The 27204-nt window shown below is 40.4% G+C and overlaps 1 protein-coding gene across 4 annotated transcripts in view; it reads left to right on the top strand.

The window, feature by feature from the left end:
* Window positions 1–27204, top strand: part of rigi (RNA sensor RIG-I) — a 109460-nt gene that overhangs the window by 77280 nt on the left and 4976 nt on the right. For 3 of the 4 annotated variants that reach the window (XM_069922866.1, XM_069922862.1, XM_069922870.1), the window contains 9 exons: window positions 2705–2963; window positions 8059–8221; window positions 15488–15589; window positions 16012–16169; window positions 16813–16948; window positions 17815–17963; window positions 18830–18911; window positions 24588–24758; window positions 25325–25476. In XM_069922866.1, coding sequence (XP_069778967.1) covers window positions 2705–2963; window positions 8059–8221; window positions 15488–15589; window positions 16012–16169; window positions 16813–16948; window positions 17815–17963; window positions 18830–18911; window positions 24588–24758; window positions 25325–25476 — 1372 coding nt within the window. Of the gene's footprint in view, window positions 1–2704; window positions 2964–8058; window positions 8222–15487; window positions 15590–16011; window positions 16170–16812; window positions 16949–17814; window positions 17964–18829; window positions 18912–19591; window positions 19666–24587; window positions 24759–25324; window positions 25477–27204 lie in introns of those variants that run through there. The other variant, XM_069922873.1, reaches the window with a different exon arrangement.

Raw genomic sequence — 27204 nt, 5'->3', positions numbered from 1 at the left:
CAATTGTTACAATTGTACCTGCCTCTGGCAATTCATTCTACATAACTACCACTCTTGTGTGTGAAAGGTGCCCACCAGGTCACTTGTAAAAATATTTTACCTCATCTTAAATATATGTCCTCTAGTTTTATATTCTCCTCTCCTGCAAAAAAAAGGCTGTGACTATCAACCTTATCTATGCCTTCAATTTCTAATGCTCCAGGAAGAAAAATCCCAGCTTGTGCAGCCTCCAGTCCCAATAACATTTTCATGAATCATTTCCTCACCATTGAAGCTTCCTATAATTGGGCAATCAAACCTGGACACAATTCATCAAGTATGGTAATTCCCAATGTCTTGTACACGTGTAACCTGACATGCTTGCTCCTTTACTTAATCGACTAACTGATGAAAGCAAGCGTGCCAAACACCTTCTTAACCACCATCTATTTCGGACATCACTTTTAGATAACCAGATGCCTGTATCCCTCGGTCTTGTTCCACAGTTCTCTCCAGTACCCTACCATTTGTTGGAGGGGGCAGTTAAACTAGATTTGCAGTGGGATGGGAACCAAATTGAAAAGGCAGAGGAAGAGGCGTTTGGCGCACAAGCTGGTAGGAAGTTTGTGTCGAAGAACAGGCAGATAGGGAAAAATGGCAGTTATTGGGATGAGTTGTACGATGAGGGAGGAAATGTGATGGTGATGTTCAAAGTGGCAGATGGCGCATGCGCAATGAGCGGGAAGTGTGACGGCGGTGCACAAAGGTTCATGACAGGTAAGGGGGGGGTTGCAGCAGCTGTGCTGGGCCGGGCGGGGAGTGGGGGAGGCGCTATTTTAAAATCAACCCCCCCGGTATATTAGTGACCCTTTTTTTTTTTTAACCCCCTGGGATTTATTGATCCCCTGGGGGTCAATATCCTTTTGTAAACTCAGACAACTTTCCTCACTTTCCACTATACATACTGCTAATTTTGCTGTCACTTGCAAACTCGCTAATAGCGTTAACTACACTGCCAGAGAAACCATCTCCACTACTACCCTCTGTCTCCTACCACCAAAATCATTTTGAATCCAATTGGCTGGTGTACCTTGGATTCCATGTGATCAATCCTTTTGGACCAGCCTAAGATGCAGGACCTTGTAAAACACTTTGCTCAGGTCAATATAGATAGCATCCACTGGCCTCCCTTCATCAATCCTCTGGGTAACCACCAAAAAAACACCCTGTAAAATGTGATTTCCCACATGCTGACTTGCCCTTATTAGACCCTGCCTATGCAACTTCATGTCGATCCAGTCATTCAGAATCCCCTCCAGTTAAGTTATACAACACAGATATCGGGGTCACCAGTCTGTAGTTCCCTGGCTTGTCCTTGTAGCCCTTCTTAAATAGACGGACAATGTTAGCCATCTTCCAGTACGTCGTACATGGCTGATGAGGGTATCCTTGCCAGGTCCTCGCAATTTCTTCACAGCTTCCCACAATGACTGAGGAAACACTTGGTCAGTTCGTGGGTTCCTTGATATGCATTAAGACTGTTAGCACTGCTTTTGTAATGTGGATAGATTCCAAAATGTCACTTCTCAATTGCCACATTTTCTCAGCCTCCATAAGTTTTTCTACAGTAAATACAGATGAGAAATATTTATGCAAGGCCTTATCCATCTCCTGACTCTCCACACAGAGATGACCATGCTGATCTTCCACTACCTAGTTACCTTTCTCTTTTTAATATCCCCCCCCCCCCCTATATTCAGCACGTACCTCCATTTTTATGACCAGGGCATCATTATCATTTGTCAACCAGGATTCCCTAACTTGCCAACCTTGACCTTCACTCTAATAGGAACTTTCTGTCCCTGAGTTCTCTTTATCCTCCCATTTCTTCATCTTACTCTTAGCCTTTCAGAATCAACCGGTGTAAGTTCCTATCTAATGACTTCAATATCAGCCTTGCCTCGTTTTAGGACTTTAACTTGTAGATCAGTCCTTTCTTTATCCAGAACTATTTTAAAACTAATAGAATTATAGTCACTAGTTTAATTTAATGTATACTATTTGAGTTTTTCTTTTACAAAGTGCCTGTTTGGCTGCAGCAAGGAAGAATTTTGGTGCATGTGTACATTTTACTGATGTATTTAACAACAAACTCATTATCATTATCCAGTGCTCCTCTACTAACACTTCAGTCACTTATCCTACCTTGTTCCCGTATAGTAGGTCCAATGTAGCACCTTCTCTAGTAGGAGCCTGTTTATATTGTTGAATAAAACTTTCATGGACATACTTAAGAAATTCTTACTTTCCAAGCCCTTTTAGAATATGGGTTTCCCTTGTGTCTCCAGGGATTTCACCCATTGATTTTTATTTCATACCTATACTCTTTTCAGAGAAACATTTTTACTTCCTTTTCCTCTGCAACCTTGTTGGGTTCTGCACATCAGAGGCTGAATCTCTGCCAGCAACTCCTGGAGAGAACCAGAAAAAAAACTTAGGCACTCACCAGTGGCACTTAGTATGCTACAGTACAGAAAGCAAGCCATTCGGCACTTCTAATCTGTGCCGACCATTATTTCACTAGACTTTCATATATTACAATATATATTTTCTTATTTTTGTTATTCAGTTTGTTCCATTGATGTAAGTGGTTGGGATAAGGTGTGGTCACCATTCGATTCCTTTATCATGTTAGGTTAATGGTGCATCAATCTTTATCTTCCAGCTTTGAAGTTCGTGGAATATGCGGTGATGTGATGGCCACTTCACCAGTGGAGATGCTCATCAAGAAGAACGATATTATCATCCTGACACCACAGATTTTGCTAAATTGTCTCAAATGTGGCAAGATATCCTCGCTTTCCATTTTCACCCTCCTAATATTTGATGAATGCCACAATACAGCTAAAAGTCACCCATACAATGTTTTAATGAAGGAATATTTGGATGTTAAAATGGGCACAAGACCGATTACCTTACCACAGGTTAAGCTTTCAGAATTTTCAGGGTTTTTCTTCTGATATTTACTTCATTGATTAAGATGTATAAAAACAAAAAAAAATGCTAGTACTCTGAAACACTTGATTGATCCCAGCATATATACTGCATCCAATTCTAGCCACTGTACTGTTAGGAGGATGTTGAGACTTCGGAGATAAAGGAGGAGGAGGTTTGAGTAGAGTGACACTGGAGATGAGCGGTACCGTTATGGTAAATAAATGAAAAAAAATAAGATTAAGAAGCGGTTTTACATTACACAGTGTGCTGAAAGGTCAATGGAACAAGCTCAGTTGTGCTTCATAAGAAATAGGAGCAGGAGTAGTCCATCTGGTCCGTCAAGCCTGCTCCGCCATTCAATGAGTTCATGGCTGATCTGAGAATAGGCTCATCTCCACCTACCTGCCTTTTCCCCATATCCTTTTATTTTCCTACAATGTAAAAATTTATCCAACCTTGTCTTAAATGTATATACTGAGGTAGCTTCAATGGGCAGTGAATTCCACTGATTCATCACCCTGTGGGAAAAGTAGTTCCTCATCATCTCCGCCCTAAATCTACTACCCTGGATCTTGAGGCTGTGTCCCATAATTTTAGTCTTCCCCACCAATGGAAACAACTTGCCTACCTCTATCTTATCTATTCATTTCATAATTTTATATGGTTCTAAAAGATCCCCTCTCATTCTTCTAAATTCCAGTGCATGCAGTCCCAGACAGTTCAATCTCTCCTCATAGGCCAACCTTCTCATCTCTGGAATCAACATTCACCTCCAAAGTCCATACATCCTTCCTCAAATAAGGAGATCAGAAATGTGAGCAGTACTGCAGATGTGGTCTCATCAGTACCTTCTAAGTTGCAGCATAACCTCTCTGTTCCTAAATTCAATCCCTCTAGCATTGAAAGCCAACCCTCAACTTGCCTTCTTGATAGCCTGCAGACTAACCCAGTGGTTCTCAACCTTTTTCTTTCCACTCACATACCACTTTAAGTATTCCCCATGCCATAGGTGCTCTGTGATTAGTAAGGGATTGTTTAAGATGGTATGTGAATGGAAAGAAAAAGGTTGAAAACCACTGTTTTAATCATTCCTAATTGACTCATTTTGTGCATGTTTCATAACTCCAAAGGAAATGGGCCAATGACAATTTTTGTCAAGCAAAATACTTCAGTAACAATTGGGTCTAGAGCAGTGTTTCTCAACCTTCCCTTCCCACTCACATCCCACCTTAAGCAATCCCTTACTAAGCACATTATGGCATAGGGAATGCTTAGTGGTACATGAATGGGCAGAAAAAAGTTGAGAACCTTAGAACTAACCTTTTGCGATTCTAAAAAGTAGCAGTTTGAAAGGGAAAACTTCCAGTGCGCGGGAAAAGAACAGGAGAATGGTTGCAACAGGAAAATGCTTTGAAAGAGTGAGGGAGGACTGGATGGACCAATCCTTGTAATTTTACAAGATGTAAAGACTGTCCAGGCACTTTGCAACTTTCTGAAATGAACCTTCTAATTTTCCAGCTTCTGGATGATTGATCTATCCTTGTATGCTATTATCGTACTTAAATCCCTTTCCCATCCAATTATTTTAAAGTGCTTTGCTGATGAGCAGGACTCATGCTCCTTATTACTTCACACCCCCCCCCCCCATTCAATCTTTTGTCCTACACCACTTCTCTCAGCTCTATTTTGAAAATTCTAAACCCACACTCCTCCCACCCCCCAATTCTGAAGGTCACTGACACATTAACTGGTTTCTCCTTCCACAGATGCTACTTTTTCCATCATTTTCAGTTTTTACTGATAGAATGGTTTGCTCCTTCCTTTCCTCCTTGTTTCTCTACTAGTGAACCAGCTTGAAACCTGGTGCAAATCTTCATCAGTGTCGCGGTGAATCAAAAAGTCCCAAAATTTACAGAAGCAACTATCAAACAAAATTTAGCATCGAAATTTGTCAGGTCTGAAGGCAGATGACCAACAACATTTATGTGCAACCTGGAGAAGGAAAGGGAGGTGCAGAAGTTTACAATCAGAACTGGAGACTTGGGCAGGTGAAAGCACACACATCACCCATGGAGAAAGTAAAATTGTTATATGACCTCACAGCTCATGTGAACGAGGTTTGATCCTGACCACAGGTGTTATTTGTGCAGAGTTGGCATGTTTGCTCAGCATCCTTCCGGGTGCTCCAGTTTATTCTCACATGCTGTCAGTAGGTTAATTAGACGTTGTAAATTAGTCCCAGCTGAGTGGCAGGAGAAATGAGGTGGGGTTAGTGGGGATGCGGGAAGTGTCCATGGTGGCTTGATGGTGTAGACATGATAGGCTGAAGGGCTTGTTGCTATGCTTTATGATTCTGTGATATTTGAGGAATAATCTTGGAGAGTTGTACGGCTGGGGTGGTTAACAGAGGGTGGGGTAGTGGAAGGATTTGAAAGCAAGGCTCAATATTTTAAAACCGAGGAATTGGTTAAGCAGGAAAAATCGTCAAGGTCACCAAGCATTGGAGACTGGATGAATGGAATCTGCTGTAAGCTTAAACAACAGTTGTTTTTAAAGGAGGCATATTTATTAACCTCAGGCCCCTCAGTTGCAAAACGTTTGTGTTACAAGGACTTTTTCCAAAACATTTACCCTTGCATCAAGCCATTTTTTAAAATTTACAAACAGCTTTCTAAAATACCAAGAAACTCCTTGTAATATTTGTGTCTAAGTGGGCCCAACTATATGCTTTTCAAATGGGTACATGCAGTCTGTTTGGTAGCACTCTATTCTAGGAGTCAGAAGTCTGCTGCACTTGTGAAGTGCTGAGGGAGTGCGACGCTGCGAGTGTCGACCCGGAAATGATAAACTCAAATTAGGATCGTAGCATGGAAATGAGCACTTTGGCTCAACGTGTCCACGCCAACCAAGCTAGCGCATTCAACCCATATTCCTCTATGCACTTTCATTCTGTACCTCCCTAAATGTTTTTTGAAGATTACAATTTTCCCTGACCTCTCCAATTCCTCTGGCAACTTGTTCCATGTACCCACCACCTTCTATGTGAAGAAGGTTCCCCATGCGGTCCCTTTTTAAACATCTTTTCCTAATTGACTTATTTCTATGCCCCCTAGTTTTAGATTTGAATACCTTCGGAAAAGGAATGTAACTATTTACCTTATCTCAGCCTCTTGATTTTATGGACCTTTATAAGCTTTAGCTTCCCCTTCAGCCTCCTATACTTCAGGGAGAAAAGTTCCAGCCTCTTTTTAAAATTCAAGCCCACTGCTCTCAGCAATATTCTCATGAATTCTGTGTTCACCTTCAGGTTGATGTAAAAGTTATACTCCCATTGACTCTTTCCAGGTTTCAACCCTCTCATCCCACGCTGCAGATGATTTACAGGGACCGATTAACCCAAAGGTTTTTGGATGTGGGAGGAAACAGGAGTGATCGGACAGATATTTGAATAGGACAAATGGGATCAATGTAGATGGGCAGGAAGTTTGGCATGGATGCAATGGGCAGATGGGCCTATTTCTGTGCTGGACCACACTATGATTACACATGGAAAAAGCCTATGCAATTACAGAGGACACACAAACTTCACATAGAGCCAAAGATTTTAGATTCCCTTACATTGGGAAAAAAAATCATGAGGGTTGTGGATAGGGCAGATGGTCACAGACCTTTACCCCAAGGTGGGAAAGCTTAAACTGGAAAGCATGAGTTTAAGGTGAGTGGAAGAAATATAAGGGGGATATATGGAATGTGCTAATAGAGATAGATGCACCAGAAAGTTTAAAGACATTTAGATTGTTAAATGTGAGGAAAGTTTTCGAAGAAACGAGGGTCAAATGGACTAAGGTCCTTAATTGGCATGGACAAGTTGGGTTGAAGGATCTGGTTCCATGCTGTATAATTCTAATCCACAGTGTTATTTTGAAGAATAGGCAAGGAATTATTCCCAGTAATATTTGATCTTTAATTAACATCATAAAATTAAATGATCTGATCATCATCAGCTGTGGGACTTTGAAAGGTTAAACTCCAAATGGAATGGTCCCAGATCTTCTGGTGTCAGCAAGCCCTTGAAACCCACTCTTAGTCACTTTCCACCTCCAGAAAAGCAGTTCTCATGATTGGCAGGACCCTGTCCAATTAAAAATGGACACATTCACAGAACTGTTCTGGGTATCTGTTAATCCCACCCCCCAAGTATACCAGCTATCCAGGAGATTGTCTCCGACATTGAAAAAAAACTCCAACTGTTAACAATGTGATTAAATTGGAAATAAAAAGATTCAAACCTCAACCATAACCATATAACCGTTTACAGCACGGAAACTGGCCATGTCGGCCCTTCAAGTCCGTACCGGTCCACTTGAACAACTCCACTAGCTCCTCCGCAAACTCCTGAGGAACATCTGGTCCTGCTCTCAATTTCTGTTTCTTTATGATCCCAATCCACTTTTTCTAGATCCTTTCTCATTTCCACAGAATTAGTCTTTCTCCAACTTAGAATCTCAACTCGAGGACTAGACCTATCCTTCCCCATAATTAACTTGAAACTAATGACATTATGTTCACTGAACCCAAAATGTTCTCCTACATCCTTCAGCCACCTGACCTGTCTCATTCCCTAGAAGGAGATCAAGTATTGCATCCTCTCTCGTTGATATCTCTATACATTGATTTAGAAAACTTTCCTGAACAAATTTGACAAACTCCAAGCCATCCAACCCTTTTACAGTATGGGAATTAAATCACAATAAAATAATATATTCAAATCAATTTGGTTAAATTAAAAATGTCCTGGCAATTTTGTCCATTAATAGCAATAGGCCATGTAATCATGCCTCATGGGGAAAGTTCCCATTCAGAATCTTGGTTTGTAGTAGTTCAGACTTTGGTAACAAGTTCAAACTTTTGCACAATTGTATCAAATCTGAGAACATGCCCTGAGGTGACAGATGGTTATTTCATTTCAGATCTTTTTCTTTCTAAAAACAGAAAAGGCATTGAATCAGTCATAAATGGAAGAGAAAAGTCTAGACTTGCCTTTGATCACCATGCCATATAATTTTTTTGGTTTCTCCACAGATTGTTGGATTAACAGCATCAATTGGAGTTGGGGATGCCTGCTCAGTCAGAGAGGCAATGGATTATATTTTGCACATTTGTGCCAATCTTGATGCTGAAAACATATCAACCGTCAACAAGAACGTGGAAGAACTGGAGAAATACATTTTTGTTTCAATGAAACGTAAGACCTTTCTGTGCATTTAACAGCTCATGATTTTAAATGGCCAGTATTGAAGTTTAGATTCTGCTCAATGTGTAATACTTAAGACTGCTTCATGTCTTTTATAAGACCATAGTGAATGGAAGAGGGATATGCCATCTGGCCCTTGAATTTACTCCATTATTTGTTGAGATCGTAGCTGATCTTCTATCTTGATGCTATTTTCCATTTCTGTCCCCATATCCTTAGATTTCTAATCATTAAGGGAATAAATCATTCTCCATTTGGAATGAACAAGATGACTAAACCTCACAGCCTTCTAGTGTTTAATTCCAAAAGGCCTCTGAAGAAATCTTGTTGTAACCGGCTTAAATGGCCTAGCCCTTATTCTTAATTGCTCTGCCCTAATCCTCTAGATTTCGCAAATCAGGGGAAAACATCATCCCTGCAAATAACCTGACAAGTTCTTTAAGAAATTTGCACGTTTCAGTGAGGTTTTCTTCATTCTTCTGAGCACTGGAGCAGTATTTCTCTCTCTGTGGTCAGCAGATGGTCCACAGCACTGCGGGAAAGACAAATTTTATTGATACATAAACAGGTAATATGTAAAACAAGGTTGTAATTTTGATTTTTGGAAGACTACACAAAAGAGTCTGGAAAAACAACCAACTGAAAAACCTCACAAAGATAAGCGTATACAGAGCCGTTGTCATACCCACACTCCTGTTCGGCTCCGAATCATGGGTCCTCTACCGGCATCACCTACGGCTCCTAGAACGCTTCCACCAGCGTTGTCTCCGCTCCATCCTCAACATCCATTGGAGCGCTTTCATCCCTAACGTCGAAGTACTCGAGATGGCAGAGGTCGACAGCATCGAGTCCACGCTGCTGAAGATCCAGCTGCGCTGGATGGGTCACGTCTCCAGAATGGAGGACCATCGCCTTCCCAAGATCGTGTTATATGGCGAGCTCTCCACTGGCCACCGTGACAGAGGTGCACCAAAGAAAAGGTACAAGGACTGCCTAAAGAAATCTCTTGGTGCCTGCCACATTGACCACCGCCAGTGGGCTGATATCGCCTCAAACCGTGCATCTTGGCGCCTCACAGTTTGGCGGGCAGCAACCTCCTTTGAAGAAGACCGCAGAGCCCACCTCACTGACAAAAGGCAAAGGAGGAAAAACCCAACACCCAACCCCAACCAACCAATTTTCCCCTGCAGCCGCTGCAACCGTGTCTGCCTGTCCCGCATCGGACTTGTCAGCCACAAACGAGCCTGCAGCTGACGTGGACTTTTACCCCCTCCATAAATCTTCGTCCGCGAAGCCAAGCCAAAGAAAGAAAGAAGAAGAAGAATTTTGATAACTAAAACAAAACAAATTCTCAAAATATGTTCCATTTAGGCTCATTTATGGTCAGAGAGCAAGGCAAAGAATAGAAGCTAAAACCATTGGCAAGGCTAAAGGATTAAATATACTGGACTTGATGAAGTGGACTATAAGCTGGTCTGCGTCAGCATTAAAATATGTCTGTGGGTGAAAAAATGGTAGAGAACCACTGTCTTACTGTCTCAATTACTTTGTCTGCCAAATCTTTGCCACTCTCCCTTTATCTTAAGATAATGGGGTGGAATCTGTATCCAATACTGTTGTCTTTCAATGACTTGGCAAACGAGCACATTCAAGCCTCTTTGACACTAGCCAGTGTCTCAGCATTTAACAAATACCCTGCTTTTTTGTTGTGCACCGACATGGATGACTAAATTTTCCATATTGTATTGCACATTGCCACACTTCAGCTCACTCAGCTTGTCTCTGCTTATAACCTCTTTACACCCTCCTTTATGGTCAGAATAGCATCTGGTTTGATTTCTTCATTACACTGTTTGCTCCCCTCTTTGATATGGATGGTGAAAAACTTGAGACCAAGCACCTCTCCCTGTGGTACATCGTAGCCACAGCCTGTCAAACTGTAAAACATCTCTTTATTCCCACACTTTGTTTTCTGTCCAATAATCAATTCTTTATCCTTGCCATAATATCAATCCTGATTCTGCATGCGCTAACCTTGTGGACTAACTGGCATGGTGGGACTTAAATCCAAATACAGCCCATCCATTCATTCCTTTTTTTAATGTAGTCACATCCTCAAAGAATTGGAGTAGAAAAACATGATTGACCTTTTTAGAAATCCATGTTAACCATACTCAATACTATCATTCTTTTCAGAAGTTCTTTTACTATCTTTCCTTAAAGATCCCAGCTAACATTGGCTGCTCCCTCTTCCTCCTTTCTTAAATAGTGGAGTCACACTTGTTACGCTCCATCCACAAGAACAATTCCAGAATCTTTAGACCCCTGAAAAATGATAACCAGAGCATCCAACATCTGTAAAGTCATCTCCTTCAAAACTCTTGAATGTAGTTCATTTGGTCCTTGAACTTCAACTCAATAACTTCTCTAGAACTATTTTTATGAATAGTAGTTCCTTCAGTTACTCATTCTTGCTTGGTGCTTGATTCCAAATATCTGGCAAACATTGTCAAGTTTATTGCTATCTGATTGTATCATGCGACAAAACAGCATTCTCCAGTCCTCGGTGCAAAACATGCAGACGTACAACCAGATATAACACATACACAGACAGATAATACATATGCAGAACAAGTGTTATATCTATAAAAATAAGGGTGGCCCGGTTGGCCTAGTGGTTAGTGCAACACCTTTATTTACAGTGTCAGCGATCGCGACCATTGTTAGAATCCCATGTTGCCTGTAGGGAGTTTGTGCATTCTTCCTGTGTCTGTGGGTTTTCCCTGTTGGGTGTAAATTGGGCGGCACATGCTCGTGGGCCGAAATGGCCTGTTACCATGTTTACATTTTAAATAAATCAATGTTGTTTTGTAAAATGAGAGTCTTGCATGGTTAGTGTGAGCAGTTCAGCATCTCACTGCCCGTGGGAAGAAGCTGTTTCTCAGCCTGATGGTGCTGGCTCTGATCCTCCTGAATCTTTTCCTCGGCGGGAGCAGCTGAAAGATGCTGTGTGCAGGGTGGAAGGGATTTTGCACACCTTCAGACAATGGTCCCATTAGATTACCTCATTTTGCCTTCCTGATTGCATGGGAGAGTTTAGCCCTGGCTGATCCTATCCCCCGTCCTGAAGGCAGCATCACGACCTCTGAGAAGGGCCTGGACTGCTGCATCCAACCATAGTTTCTGGTTGGCCCTAGTTATGAACTATTTGATCTCAATGCATTTCTTGATGTAGCCAATCACTGAACTCGTGTTCTCTTCTATGTTTATATGACCTTTGTAGGTGGCCACCTCCCTGAAACAGCTCCAGTCCATGGTCTCAAAGCAGTCTTGCAGCATTGCTATGCACCCCCCCCCCCCAATCCCACTGATCCCCCAGCCATTTCCTGATCTCCCTGTGAACTGACCTAGTTTGCTTTGCCAGTGGTCTCTACGCAGGGGTTAGCAGGATAGATTTGTGATCCGAGGTGGCAGTGAGGTGCAGCCTTGTATGCACCAGGAACATTAATGTACACCTGATTCAGGGTGTCTCTCCTCTGGTGCTGGTTCACACGCTGTTGAAACCGTGGTAATATCATTTTCACGTTGGCCAGCAACAATCCGAGCATTGTCAGGGAGGGAAGTCTGGGCTTTGCAGATGGCACAATAACGTCCTTCATGTCGTTGCCCTCATTAGCTGAAGGCAGAATGTAGACTGTGGTGTTAGCGTGGTCAAGAATTCCCTGGGCAAGTAAAAGGGTCCGTATTTCACCATGAGGTACTCTATCTCTGCTGATCAGAAGGTCTTCACAACAGAGACATGGTGCACCAGTTCTCATTGAGGCGAATGTATATTTCCTCTCCTTGAGTCTTGCCAGAAGCACCAGTGTCTCTGTCTGCGAGACAAGGCCATCCAGCTGGATCGCTGAGTCTAGAATGGTGTCCTGGAGCCACATTTCTGTAATCACTGGAGCACAGCTGCCTTGCAGTTCTCTCTGGATCAGATGCAGCCTCAGGTATACCATTTTCTTCTCCAGCGATCTTACATTTGAGAGTAAGATTGTCAGAAGCGCAGGTCTGAAGGGAGTTAATTCTCAGTCTAACCCTGATATCGGCCTGTTTTGCACGCTTCTGCCTTCTCCAGCAGCGCTTCTGATAGCCTCACATGTGTCTCTAGTCCCGTGACCTGCTCCACGGTTTGGAAAATTCTGTGTTCCTTGCTTCAGTCAGTTTAAACCCCGCAGAATCTTGCCGATCCAATCCACTAATTTGAAAATCCTGCTTGCATTTTGTATTTTGATGAGAGTTTCCTGATTGTAGTTACAAAGTAGTGGGTTGGGGAGGAACTGAAATTGCCGCTTAACCTCATGTGCCACCATCTTGGTTGTATGTCTTCCCCAAAGACAGGTGCAAAGTAATTGTTTATTTGCTCTTCTATTTTCTGATTTGCCATTATAAATTTTCCTGTGTCATTCTGTGTCCTCCCTCATCTCCTCCTGCTTATACGATGTTCTATCTTGCCTCTCTGCATCAATTGCTTGGTCCTCTTTTGGTCAATGCTCCCAGTCTTCAGGACCACTGCTATTTCTGGAAAATCTAGGAGCTTCCTCCTTTGATTCAATAATATCATTACTTTCCCTTGTCATCCAAGAATGAATCACTTACCATTTACATATTTGTGCCTTAAATGAATACTGTATGTGCCGTTGTCTAGCACGACTCTGGATAGGATGGCCCCGGAATTTCCTCCTAAAATGTTGGTTTTGAGTGATACCCTTTAAATAAGATGACTAACCCCACCCCCCATAAAAAATCTTGCGCTTACCACTGACCAGTGAATGCTGCTAAAAAGCAAATCACAATATTTTAATAGAAATGATCATTTCAAGTAATGATTCCCAAAGTAGGCGGTGAGGGAAAAGGGGACGTTCCGAACCTTCAGTCTTGTTATTATTCACTCTGCTGCAAAGTTTAATGAAGAAACCCATCCAGTCATTTTCTGGCCAGACTCGGGGAGGCCGTAATGAGCAAAATAAATAGTGAGATCTGGTCTCGGTGGCCGCTATGTTGCACTAACGTCACTACCCCCTACTCAGTGCTGCTGCCGCCACCACCCCACTCCACTCAATGCTACCACTAACCCCCCCCCCCCCTCCACTTTTGTTTGTGGGAGAGGGTGCGCTTGTGATGTTTGGGAACCACTGATTTAAAGGTTTGTTTTATTTGGATATTTTAAAATAAACCACTGTCAGCTCCTGTATCAGGCCGTTTAACGCCTGTGCAGAGCTGACAGCAGACGGATGGACCTCACAGAGGAGCGCTAAGACTTTGCAAACAACTAACGGGGCATGCGTGTGATTGCATTGAAGATGGCGGCGGTGTTGTGACTTCATCGACATCTTTGTATAGGACAACCCATTTTAAGGTGAAAATTTTAAGTTTAGGGATCACCCTAAACAATGGCATATACGGTATTTCCATTAAATTTATTACTTTTAATGCTATCTTAGCCATTCTCACTAATTTTAATGTGTTTGCCCAGTCAACCACAACAAACCCTCCTCTCATACATTCATGTTATCCTGCAAATCTTAGAGCCGTCCAACGTGAAAACAGGTCCTTCATGTGATCAATTTATCTAATGGAGCAAGACCCATTTGCCTGCATTTGGCTCATATCTCTTTAAATCTTTTCCATCTATATATTTAGCTGAAAACTCATCTCTGCAGCTTCCTCTGGCAGTTTGTTCAATATACCCACCATCCTCAGTGGAAAAAGTAACTTTAAAATTCCCCCCACTCTTCATTTTAAATCTATACCCCTAGTTTTAGACTCCCCTACTTTGGGGAAAGGGACATTTTATCTATACCCCTCATTATTTTATACACCTATTAAGCTCCGGGGGTGGTGGGGGGCGGGGGGGGGGAAAATTCCCAGCAACCTTCTGTACCTTTTCCAGTTTAAAAACATCCTTCCTATAGCTTGGCAACAAGAACTGCATGCAACTCTGGAAGGGCTAACCTATGAAGGGGTATTATAGGATAGACAAAGAGAGATCTCTCCTTGTGGTGATGACCAGAGCCAAAGCCATCAATACACGATTATCGTTGATAAATCATTTGGGTAACTCAGAAAAAGCCTGTCTCCCAGATTGGGGCACAGACGAGAATAATAAAGTTGATTCAGGAAAAGTGCATGAGAGGGGAAGGAACAGAAGGATCTGAGGATACTAGGAAATGAATATCTTGTTTCTGTGCTGCATTAATTGTCTGGAATTTCCTTCTAGATCTCATGTTAATAGACAAATGTTACAGAAAAAAAATCTGCGCATTGCAAGAACAGAAAGTGAACAACAGATGAAATTATATCTTTTTTCCTTGTTGCCAACAAAGTGGGAACATAAACAGAAAATGCTGGAAACACTTCATCCAGGCAACAAGTCCAGAGAGAGAAATGGTTAAAGCTTCCGGCCAATGAACTTTTAACAAAGTTGTCCTAATGAAAGGCCGTCACCTGAAACTTTAATTTTGTTTTATTCTGCTTCACTTGCCAATTATCTACAACTTTTGATGTATTTTACTTTCATATAAAATAGGAATAAAGATGTGGTCTGAGTAATAGGTTTACAGTACTTTCTAATCAAATACCAGCATGGCTGCATTAAGCTTACTGTGTTCAGCAGCAAGTTATGGTATTGGCTAGAAAGTATTTCCAAAGTCCTTTCATACACTATAGATAACAGCACCCATGTAAAAATTAGTATCTATGCTGCTCCCAGCTATTATTGTAATGAAAATTTCTATATATAAAAACACCTTTAACATTGAGTATAATCCAATTTACATACACAGAGATACAAGGGGATGTCAGGGTAGATAACTCGAAGTTTAATTCTCGAGGTTGGGGGTGTGCAGCTAAAAATGTGTGCAGTAATTACTGGTAAATCCTGGAAAATTGAAGGGCAATTGAGGACTTGGGGATTTATGGGATGGTTGTTGTGGAAGAGGTAGAGAGGGAAGGAGTGTGTAACTGAGTTGGAGAAGTTATAGAGAAAGGGAAGAGGACAAGGATGGATTTGAAAGTGAGAGCATTAAAACTGAAGCACTGTTCAAGAAGCGGGCAGAGTGATTATGAACAGGACTTGGAATCACGTTGACAATGAGATGGGGAACCTGAAGTAATTATGTGTTTCTATGCAGATAATGAAACAAATTGGCATGGGAAATTGAAATTCTGCTTAAATCTACTGCTTTTTTCAATATTGTTGTTTCTTGGCAGAAACCCGGGAGGTTAACAAGCGCAAGAAGGATCCATTTGCAGACATTATTTGTCAAATGATGGTGCAAGTTGAAGACATGGCCAAGGGAGTATACAACATCAGTAAACTTTTTTTTTAATTCTGTAATCTGCAACATTTCACAGCTTATGGAAGTATGCAACAAAATCTACATCCTAAGTGGTGTACTTAAGTGAGATTTCAGCCTTAGCTTCAGAATTAACATTTTGGGAGTTGCTTAAATGGATGATTTTAACATTTACGGGGAGTTTTCACATTTGCATAGTTTTTTTTGATAGGTCATTTCCTATAGTGAAAGAAGTATTTCCATTTTTGTTTACTCATTGTAGTAGTTTTTGAACCATAGTTAATTTTATTAAAAATAGGAATGGGAATCTCGCTTTGTCTTGTGTCCCTCCATACCCCTAAATAATTATCTTGACATGTGGATTAGGGTGGCTTTCTAAAATGCACCCTTTCTCCTCTCAGTGGTAGGCCTTGTCAATCAGAGCTTTGTTCTCAACAGATAATATATCACACATCCAGAATCAAAATCGTGGATCACAAAAGTATGAGCAGTGGATCATCGAAGTCCAGAAAAGTTGCAAAGTTCTTCGAATGAAGGACATGGAGGAGGAACGAAAGATTTGTCGGACTCTTTTTACTTACACTGAGCACTTGCGGGTGAGTGTTGCTTGTACTGGTATTATAACCCAGCTAATAGAGTGAGAGTGTGTCAAGAACAACATGGTTTTCATATATTGTAGTATTTTCAGTCTCTACTTGACATTTTTCAGCTACACACTTAAAAATGAACATAGTTAGACCACTAATTTACTCATTACTTAAACCTGTTTGATTTTATATTGCTACTCTTTTTCATGTTTTCTGCTGTTTGATCCCCCAGCCCTTGAAATCTTTTCTTAAATTTCTTAACTTTTTTTTCTTGTTTGAAATGCCTTTTATTTCATAACCCTTCTGGACAGCACCTTTAAAGGCCCTGCATGAAGACAAATTGCTTCTCTTTGATCACAAGTCACCTTTATTTATCATTCATACAATGCTCACACAGTAAAGACGAGATGGCATTTCTCCAGGACCATGGAGCATATTTACATAAATACAATTTAAAGACATTAAAATATTAAGACGTATACAGTAAAAGTCCACAGTACACTACACAAGCACGTACAGTTCACTTTCTAAATGCTCAGCACTTTCTTCACCTCTTGATAGGCAAGTGATTGTTTCCTTACCTACTTTGGTTATGTGGTTCTAATAATCACTAACTGTTTTTCCTGTAACTGTATCCAATTCACACCCTTAGAAATACAATGATGCCCTGATTATCAATGATGATGCGCGCACCAAAGATGCCCTGGCTTACCTGGACCAGTTCTTTACCAATGTGAAAGGAGGTGGATACGATGAGACAGAGCAGGTGCTCACAGCATTATTTGAAGGTAAAAGGTTTCTCTATGCTTTAATCAGGCAGGCTTGGTAGATTTATGATTTGTCGCAATTTTTATTGACCTGAAAGATGGGATGCAAGGGGACAAGCTCTGTATGAATCATCCTTCAATATATAACTAAATGTGTGTTACTGAGTAAATCAAAGTTGCTTCATTGCCTTCATTTTAAGATGGTGCTATTTGCTCTAACTGATTATCTTGAGGGCCTTCTGACGTTTTCTTGCAACCAGTGACATCAAATGCCTGTTCACCAAATTGTGGCTTGAAGAGTGTGTGGGAAAATTGTAGCAGTATGGATGAACTGTTCTTAGGTGCAAGGGGAGTCAGCCTCGACAAGAGAGGAGGCAACAGCTGAGGCTCCATTTGCCAGTAGCTGTCCATTCCACAACATGCACCCAGCAGCCTTGGCGAGCACCCCCCAGATTTCAGTAGAGGATGTTCCAGCTATCTTCTTGCTGCCACAGAGCAGGTCACGTAGTTCATTGATGCTTTCAGGTTACAAGGAGACCGTGCTGCACCTTCCTCCACAGCACAGCCTGAGATGTTTTAAATGGTGTGTCTGATTTGTCTTTCTAAGCCTTTTCCTATATTTACCAACAAAAATATTTTTTCATCAATGTAAAATGAATTGAAATGGACCTTTAAGGACTCAAACAATCGTACGCTATTAAATTTAGCTTTCATTAATGGTTAACTATTAAAATTCTCATGAACAACACTTTGGGGGGGGGGGGAGAGAAGTCTTAAATCAGAGCAGGTTTCATGAGAGGATGTCACGTTTTAAAAGCATCAATAACACATCTTTGTCTTTTTGATTCACCCCTGCATCAAACAGTTTTCTTGTTTTTGTTCATCAGCAAAGAGACAGGAACTGTTGAGAATTGAAGCTGATCCAGCAAATGAGAACCCCAAGCTGACTGAAGTAAAGAAGATTCTGTGCGAAGAGTACCAAAACAATCCAAAGACCAAAACCATCATGTTCGTCAGGACCAGAGCTCTTGCTGATGTAAACCCTTCAGCAGTTGAAAACCATTTTACTTCATTTACTGCGTTGAACCGTTCTTTAAATGCATTTACCTTGAGCTTTGTCTGCCCACAGATCAACTCTAGATTCTCCATGTAAACTATAATCCCTCATCTTGGAACCATTCCAGTAAATCACTTTTCCACCCTCTCCAAAGCCATCAATTGTTCCTGAAGAGTGCTTTTTGATCATTATTAAATCTCGTATTAAAGGGTCCAAAATCCTGCAATAGTTTAGACCAAGATGACTTAACTTAGGGGTCCCCAAACATTGTAGATCATTGACCCCCCAGTATGGAATCCCAGTGCTAGATGGGTGGGGGTCCTACCAAAGGTACAAAGAACACATACATCTTTCTTCTACGCTCAGTCCCACCTCCTGTTCTCTCTCAACTTATTCAAAGGCCAAAGCTAAATACAACATGGCGGCCTCCAAGGGCCTCTCTTGTGAGAAGTTGTCCACCCCTGCTTTCCACTGCAAAAGTTCAATCGACCCCCCCCCCCCCCCACAAACGTGCGATTTCGACCACCTGGTATTTATCGACCCTTTGAATAGTCCCATCAACCCTCCCCAAGGGGTCAGTATCAACCACTTTGGATACCCCTGACTTAACTGAATGAGTATATGTATGTCTTGAGGAATTGAATGGCTCCAATTGTGTTCGCTGCAGAAGGTAAACAATTTCTTAATTTGGGAAAAATAATATATTGCACAGAGTTGATCACAGCAAATAAATAAATTTATTCAAATTTTGGGATTTGTATTTGGGGATGTTAGTTATTTGTTTGAAGCTTTTTTTGTTAAGTTAAATTCATAAATTAACAAATGAATTTCCTCTTTAAACACAGGCTCTGAGAAATTGGTTAAAATATACTGAGACACTATCATTCTTACAACCTGAAATGTTATTGGGACGATCGAAGAACACTGGTAATTACAACTTTTGTGTAATCTTCAGATCTTTAATGGCAATGATTTTGTACTTAGTGGAACGATAGTGAAATTTTAAAAATTGTGTTTGTAATGTTGAGAGGTTTTAAAGCAGTAAAGAAAGATTGTGTCTCCACTGGTAAGGAAGGTAGGGGTAGCCAAAGGTCACTGATTTGTTAATTTGAGGGGAAACCGTGAGTTACTGAGAACAGGTAAGGTTGACTAGTTATAATTTTAAAAAAGAAACCAGACAAATATTGGACATTTGGGAAGAATTATTCTTTTCTAATTGCCCTGAATTGAATCAAGCAGTTCAGGGGGTCAGACAAGACAAAAATGTCTAAAGAAAGGATCCCAATCCAAAACACTGGTCGTCCATTTCACTCCATGAGATCCTCTGGTTTTCTCTTCGGTTCCTGACAGATTCACTTCCTTGGTTGGTTTGAACTCTTGTCTCTGGATCATCCAACTGAAATTTTGTCTATCAGACTAGTAACTTTACTACATCATCATCATACACCAGGATGGGATATAGGGCATTGGGGAAAGTGCAGGGAGAGTGGAAATCACTGGACAAATGATTCCACTTTAGGTATCCACTAATTCCCATTGGCAGGTTATTACTGAAGTCTTCTGGTCAACACATTCCACATTATAACAGCATTAACATTCTTTCGCAGCTTCTAGTAAATCACAAAATTCTGTGGACACGCTGGTTGAAGTAAAAACACAAAATGCTGGAGAAGCTCAGCAGGTCAGTGTCCTTAATGTAGCAAACAACATAGAATCTTCCTCATCCTCACCTTCTACCCCACCAGCCTCCGTATCCAAAACATCATCTGCTGGAATTTCCGGCACTTACAATTGGATCCCACCACCAAACACATTTTTCCTTCTCCTCCCCTCTTGGCCTGCCACTGTGCCTGCTCTGTGCACAATTCCCTCCCCACCTATTGTATCCTTGGCATCTTCCACTGTGCCTGCAAAAGGTATAATATTTGCGCCCACACCTCCTCCTTCACCACGGTCTGGGGCCCCAAACAGGCCTTTTATGTGAAGCAGCGCTTCACTTGTACATCCAGAGAACTTATTTACTGCATCTGGTGCACCCATGTGGTATTCTCTACATTGGAGAGACCAGTTGCAGACCAGAAGATCGCTTCACTCAGCACCTTCGCTCCGTTCGCAACCACAGTGACGTCCCAGTGGCCAATCATTTCAATTCTGGGTCACACTCCCATGCTCATATGTCTGTCCATGGCCTTGTGTACTATTCCACCTTGACCACCTGCAGATTTCTAATTTTCCACCTGGGCACCCTCCAGCCACGTGACATGAACAGTGACTTTATTGCTTTCCATTAAACCTGCTTGCCTTTTCTTTCTATTCCCCCTTTTTCCTGTCTTTCCAGTTCTTTCACCCACACAGTCCAGCCATCCCCCCTCCCTCCCCCCCACCCTTTTTGTTTGGATACTTGCTGGCATCAGCTTCTCCAGCATTTTGTGTTTTTATTAACATTGAAATTTCACACCTAAAAATACAGAGTATATTCAAATAGATGTTAAAAGTCAAAAAGATACATTACACTTAAATCATATAATTTCATCCAAGGTACCCTGCATTTTAATCAAACCGATTATATTGTATTAAAATAATATTTTATAAAAAATGAAAATCTAAACCTACTACCAAGAAAGAAGCTGTTTGGCCAAAAAAAAGACAATTCTTATCAGAGAGATAAATTATCTCATTAATCAACAATTCTAACTTCATAACAAATCAAAGATTATGAAAGTACAGTACAACTCCAATTATCTGAAATGATCAGGACTGGGCCTATTTTGAATAAATGATTTTTTTTTTCAGAGAACCAGTCTTTTTTTTTAAAAAAAACAGCCCCGTAGCAACATCAAATCACTGGTAGCAGTGTTTCTACAACAACAAAGTAATGCTTAAAAAGCATTAAAATAAAGTTTAATTCTCACCAAAAGCATGCTGGTCACCGTCGATCACCGACACTTCCCCACCAAGGCCCTGCCTGAGGGTCTCGCTCTTGGCTGGGACCTTGAGGTCTCCGCCGGGAGCCCAACGTCCACAGTCAGTTCAGCTCCAAAAAAAATTTAGATAACTGAGGATTTCAGAGAACCCAATTTCAGATTATCGGAGTTGTACTGTAATTCAAAAAGGGTCCCCACAGTGTTTGAAAATTTAAACTCAAATCGGAATTTGAGCATCTAATCTTCTCTAAATTTAAACATGATGTAGCCATTGAGTATGATTAGGTGGGGTAATGTCCATTCATCTGAGCAACACAGCCAGAAGAGAAATAAAAGCTAATACATGGAGTTCAGATGCCATTAAAGTTCTGTCATTCTTACCAACAATACCAAAAAGAGCAGTTAAGGGATGAGGTTTAAAATTAACTTCAAAAAAAAGTGCAGAGCAGCTTTGAATATGTGATTACAGAATCAATGATAATAAAAAGATTTATAACAAACATGTACATCAAGCTGCAAGAGAAGGAAAATGATGAAATAAGGTATAAACCGAAACAAAAGTGGGAAAAAGATTTAAACAAAGATAAAAAGTGAAATATGGGAAAAGTTATGCTCTGGAACTATGAAGAATATAATAAACACAAGGTTACGCATGATACAATATAATTGGTTACTCAGGTTATATATCACGCCCCAAAAGTTAAAAAAAAAATGGGATGAAACATTATCAGATAGATTATTTTGTTGTAAGAAGGAAATGGGAACAATAGTATATGCAATTTGGGCATGTGAGAAAGTGAAAAAGTTTTGGGAAGATCTATATCAGGTATTAAAATCACAAAAAATAACATACCAAAAAATCCAGAGATCTTACTTCTAAGTAATATAAGAAGTAAAGAACTTGGTCTCGATTTGGATGAAGCACAAAAAAAGATTTATTATGATAGCTTTAGCTGTAGCAAAAAAATGTATAATGTCAACTTGGAAATCAGAAGAGAGCCTGAGAGTTCAGCAATGGTACATAGAAATGAATAAATGTATCCCATTGGAAAAAATAACATACAATTTAAAAAATAGTCACATTATTTGAACAAATTTGGGAACTGTACATGGAACATAACAGAGAGGGCTTGCTTCGGACCTCCACCCCCTAAAATGATAAGAAGACAAAATGACTTGATCCAGTGTGTAAAAGTAGATGACACAATTTTCTTGTTTATTTTAATTGTGTGATGACATTGTTTAATGGTTTTATTGTATTGTATATGTTAAACGTTCAGCATGATGCTGAAACAAGCCAATAAAGACCTCAACAATGAAGACGGTGTTTACATCCGGTTCCGCACGGATGGCAGTCTCTTCAATCTGAGGCGCCTGCAAGCTCACACCAAGACACAAGAGCAACTTGTCCGTGAACTACTCTTTGCAGACGATGCCGCTTTAGTTGCCCATTCAGAGCCAGCTCTCCAGCGCATGATGTCCTGTTTTGCGGAAACTGCCAAAATGTTTGGCCTGGAAGTCAACCTGAAGAAAACTGAGGTCCTCCATCAGCCAGCCCCCCCACATCTCCATCGGGCACACTGAACTCAAAACGGTCAACCAGTTTACCTACCTCGGCTGCACCATTTCATCTGATGCAAGGATCGACAAAGAGATAAACAACAGACTCGCCAAGGCAAATAGCGCCTTTGGAAGACTACACAAAAGAGTCTGGAAAAACAACCACCTGAAGAAACACACAAAGATCAGCGTGTACAGAGCCGTTGTCATACCCACGCTCCTGTTCGGCTCCGAATCATGGGTCCTCTACCGGCATCACCTACGGCTCCTAGAACGCTTCCATCAGCGCTGTCTCTGCTCCATCCTCAACATTCATTGGAATGACTTCATCACCAACATCGAAGTACTCGAGCTGGCAGAGTCCGCAAGTACCGAATCCATGCTGCTGAAGACCCAACTGCGCTGGGTGGGTCACGTCTCCAGAATGGAGGACCAACGCCTTCCCAAGATCGTGTTCTATGGCGAGCTCTCCACTGGCCACCGAGACAGAGGTGCACCAAAGAAGAGGTACAAGGACTGCCTAAAGAAATCTCTTGGTACCTGCCACATTGACCACCGCCAGTGGGCTGATATCGCCTCAAACCGTGCATCTTGGCGCCTCACAGTTCGGTGGACAGCAACCTCCTTTGAAGAAGACCACAGAGCCCACCTCACTGACAAAAGACAAAGGAAGAAAAACCCAACACCCAACCCCAACCAACCAATTTTCCCTTGCAACCGCTGCAACCATGCCTGCCTGTCCCGCATCGGACTTGTCAATCACCAACGAGCCTGCAGCAGACATGGACATACCCCTCCATAAATCTTCATCCGCGAAGCCAAGCCAAAGAAAGAAAGAATGTTGAACGTTAAATGGGTTTGGAGGTGGGTGGGAAAAAAATGCCACTGTGTATATTTAAGAGGGAAATGTTTGTATGTATTTTGATTGATAGGGTTCACAGTATGAAAAATTTAAAAAAGTGCAGAGAAGGTTTGAAATATTTTGTTGCAATATTTCTCAAGATTCTTGACATGTCCAGAGCATAATGAATTAATGAAGCATCTCCAATGTTGCAATTATCATAAGAAGATACATCTGCATAAAAACAGGATAGTCTGACTTTTCACATGTGAGCCCTATGGACTTCTTTAAATTGTAGGAGAGAGTGGCAGGCACATAATGAAAATTGCATTCCAAGTTTCTTCAGAATTAAAAGCTGTAGGTCCTGTTCCCAGGCTTTTTAAATTTTATCTGAAGGAGCCTCTCTTGTTCCCAACAACATATAATAAATGTTAGATATTGAACCATTATAGAAAGGTTGTAAATTAAAAATTGCATCAATTAAATTCTTATCAGGCCTTTTAGGTAATGTATGTATTTGAGATCATAAAAATTCTTTAATCTGTAGATAACAAAAAAAGTTAGTCAAATGGCTCAAATCTTTTTCCTCTGGTTACCAAATGGAAACACACCTTGGCAATGTTTTTAATCAATGTTGAATGTGAAGGATTTAGCTGTTTTATTTCACAACATGAAATGGTTTACTCCTGCACACAACTTTTAAATTAGGGAAAAATAACTGAATATTATAATTGACACAAGGAGGAGTGCTAGTCGTGGATATTGAAAAATAAGAAAACATTTTAAGGAATAGATGGCTTGTGTGTAATAATTTGTCAGATTTGTTCATCTGCATTAAAGTGGCTGAACACAAGATTGTTTATCAATTAAGAAACCTAGCTAATCAAGAAGTTACTTCATCAAGCCAAAAATGTAGGTAAAATTTAAAAAGTGTGCCATTTCTCTGATGTTTTCCACAATCTCTGCTTATACCAAAACATCACGTAGACAATGAAGGAAGTATTTTTGAAGTGCAGGCATTGTTGCCATAAAGTTTTCTGTAGATGGATGGACTATTTCAGACAGCTAGAGCAATTCAAGGACAGAATTCCAGAGCTTGGGTCCTTTCTAATGAAGGCAGTGTTGCTAATGGTGCAGTGATTAAAACTGTGTAAGAGACCATGGAGAAGCATGAACAATGGTATAGGGATTATTGTCAAGATAGAAGAACTTAGAGCTGGACTATTATTATTAGCCTTGTAGAAGATAGTTAATTTAGTTTTTTTTTTAAAAAAACAGGGATGACTCTACCCTCACAGAAGGAAGTGCTGACTTCCTTTAGAGATGAACTTGGAAGCAAAATCCTTGTGGCAACATCTGTCGCTGATGAAGGAATTGACATTGCGCAGTGTAACCTTGTATTGTTATACGAATATGTGGGAAATGTTATAAAAATGATCCAGACAAGAGGTGAGGTTCCTGACAAAGGCTGGTGATACATCAAGCATTCCTATGCAATTTAATACGACTGTTATCGTAAGAACAGTAGTTATGTGACAGTAACAATTAGTTACTAATTGATAGATTTGTTCATTTATAACCAGCATGTTCCATCAATATAAATTACATTGCTAAAACCATAGAATATAGTGTAGAAACAGGCCCTTCAGCCCATCTAGTCTATTATTATTCTGCCCAGTCCCCTTGACCTGCACCTGGACCATACCCTCCCATCCAAATTTTTCTGAAATGTCAAAATTGAGCTGGCATTCACCACTTAAGATGGCAGCTTGTTCCATGCTCTCTGCTTGAAAAAGTTTCCCCAGTGTTTCTTTTAAACATTTCACCCTTAACCCGTGTCCTGTAGTTCCTGTCTCACTGAGTGAAATGACTTATTCTTAAATTTTTTTCTATTCACAAAAGGTGAATGTGTTAGGAGTTCATTTTTTTGTGTTCAATTTGTGGTACATTTTAATGGTAATACTGTGTAACTCTGTTGAAAGAAATGATTTAAAGACAAGTTGTTATTATCACAGGCCGTGGAAGAGCACAAGGCAGCAAGTGCATCCTTGTTACGAGCAAGGAAGAACAGAAAGAGAAAGAAATGGTCAATTCTGTACAGGAAGAGATGATGTACACAGCCATAAAAAACTTGCAACAATTGGACAAGGCAACATTTTATGTAAAGGTAAAAATAATTCAGGAGTCTGGGAGGAAAATGTAGTATTATCCAAAATTTCATGTATGAATGCATTTTATTGCTAACATTACACATTGTAAAATTATGTTGCATTGTGGCTACTTTACTGTGAGAACAGGCTCAAATCTCCAAACTAGTTTTTTTAATTTGAAAATTTCTTTATTAGTCAGTGAAGATTTATATTAATTAGAACTGAAAATGGAATTTACTTAACAAATTTTCAGTTTAAAATGAACTTTTCAACCAGATGATATAAAAACGCACAGCTGAACTCCAGCGAATTGTTGTTTTGCTCCAGATTACAGCATCTGCTGTCTTTTGCAGATCTGGTTGGTTTTATCTTGACGACTTTCTTGCTGAACATTGAAATTGGTTGCTGCCTAGGCATAATTAACCTGGTTATCTTAATTCTGATTAAGAATATTTAGATGAAAAGTATGTGTGGTTCATCTTGTGATGATGTCCTTCCTAATTCATATAGAGAGAGGCAAGTATGCAATGTGTTTTATGACTGATGAAGCACTGGTTATCATTGCCCAAAGTAAATTTTGTGAAGATAGAGGACTCTGTGCATTGGCCCCAACCCCCTTGCTGAAGTTAGAATGTCGAGAATGCATTTGCTGTGAACTTCAGAGCCACACTTCAACTGTAAAAGGGTTGCACATGTAAAGTAGGATCACAGTTTGTACACTGGGACAAATTCTTAATTAAATTAGAATGTAATATTCCACCTGGTTGTCAGAATCTACTAGTACTCTGCACTATAATCAGAGTTGATTTTTGTTAATTCTTCAGATCTATTCAAATCATTTCATCCTTTAAAGCAGTGGTTTTCAAACTTTTTCTTTCCACTCATTCACTTCCAACTTACTAATCACAGCACTATGGTATGGGGATTACTTAAAATGGTATGTGAAAAATGGTTGAGAACCTCTGCTCTGGACCCAATTGTTAATGAAATATTTTGCTTGAGAAAAATTGTCATTGGCCCATTTCCTTTGGAGTCATGAAACTGTGCTCATAAGTCATTTATAGGTACAATTAAAACAGTGGTTTTCAAACCTTTTTCTTTTCACTCACATCCAACTTAAGTAATTCCTTGCTAATCACAGAACATCTATGGTATAGGGATTATTTAAGGTGATATATGAGTGAAAAGAAAGTTTGAAAACCGCTGTTTTAAAGTAAAAATGTGTACAATTACAGGCAAACAAGATATTAAAAAATATATTGCAATGGGTTGGCTGTGTTTTACTTGATCCATTTAGAATCAACTTTTGAGATTTTTTTGTTTGTCTTAATCTTGAGCATCTCTACCAAAAGTTTCTTAAACCTTTACGCTGAGGAAAATACCAGCTTCTCCACCAACTATTTTACTAAAATCCCTTATCCTGAAAACCACCCTAATGCTCCTGGACATACAAATATAACAAACAGAAGTGGGCCATTCACCTCATCAAGCCTGCTCTGCCATTGAATAAGATCATGACTGATCTTGTCATGGACTTCACGTCACCTATCTGCCTTTTCCCTATAACCCTCACATTTTACTTAAATATATTGGTCTGCGTTTTCAATATATTCAATGGGGTAGCTTCCACTGCTTCCTTTGGGTGGGGGTTGGGGAGAAAACAGTTCCTCTTCATCTCTGACCTAAATCTTGAGACTTGTTGCCTAGTTTAGTTTCACCTACCAGTGGAAACTACCTTCCTGTCT

The sequence above is a fragment of the Narcine bancroftii genome, chromosome 1, assembly GCF_036971445.1.
Source record: "Narcine bancroftii isolate sNarBan1 chromosome 1, sNarBan1.hap1, whole genome shotgun sequence".
Taxonomy (NCBI): domain Eukaryota; kingdom Metazoa; phylum Chordata; class Chondrichthyes; order Torpediniformes; family Narcinidae; genus Narcine; species Narcine bancroftii.
This window is presented reverse-complemented; position numbering and strand designations above follow the sequence as displayed.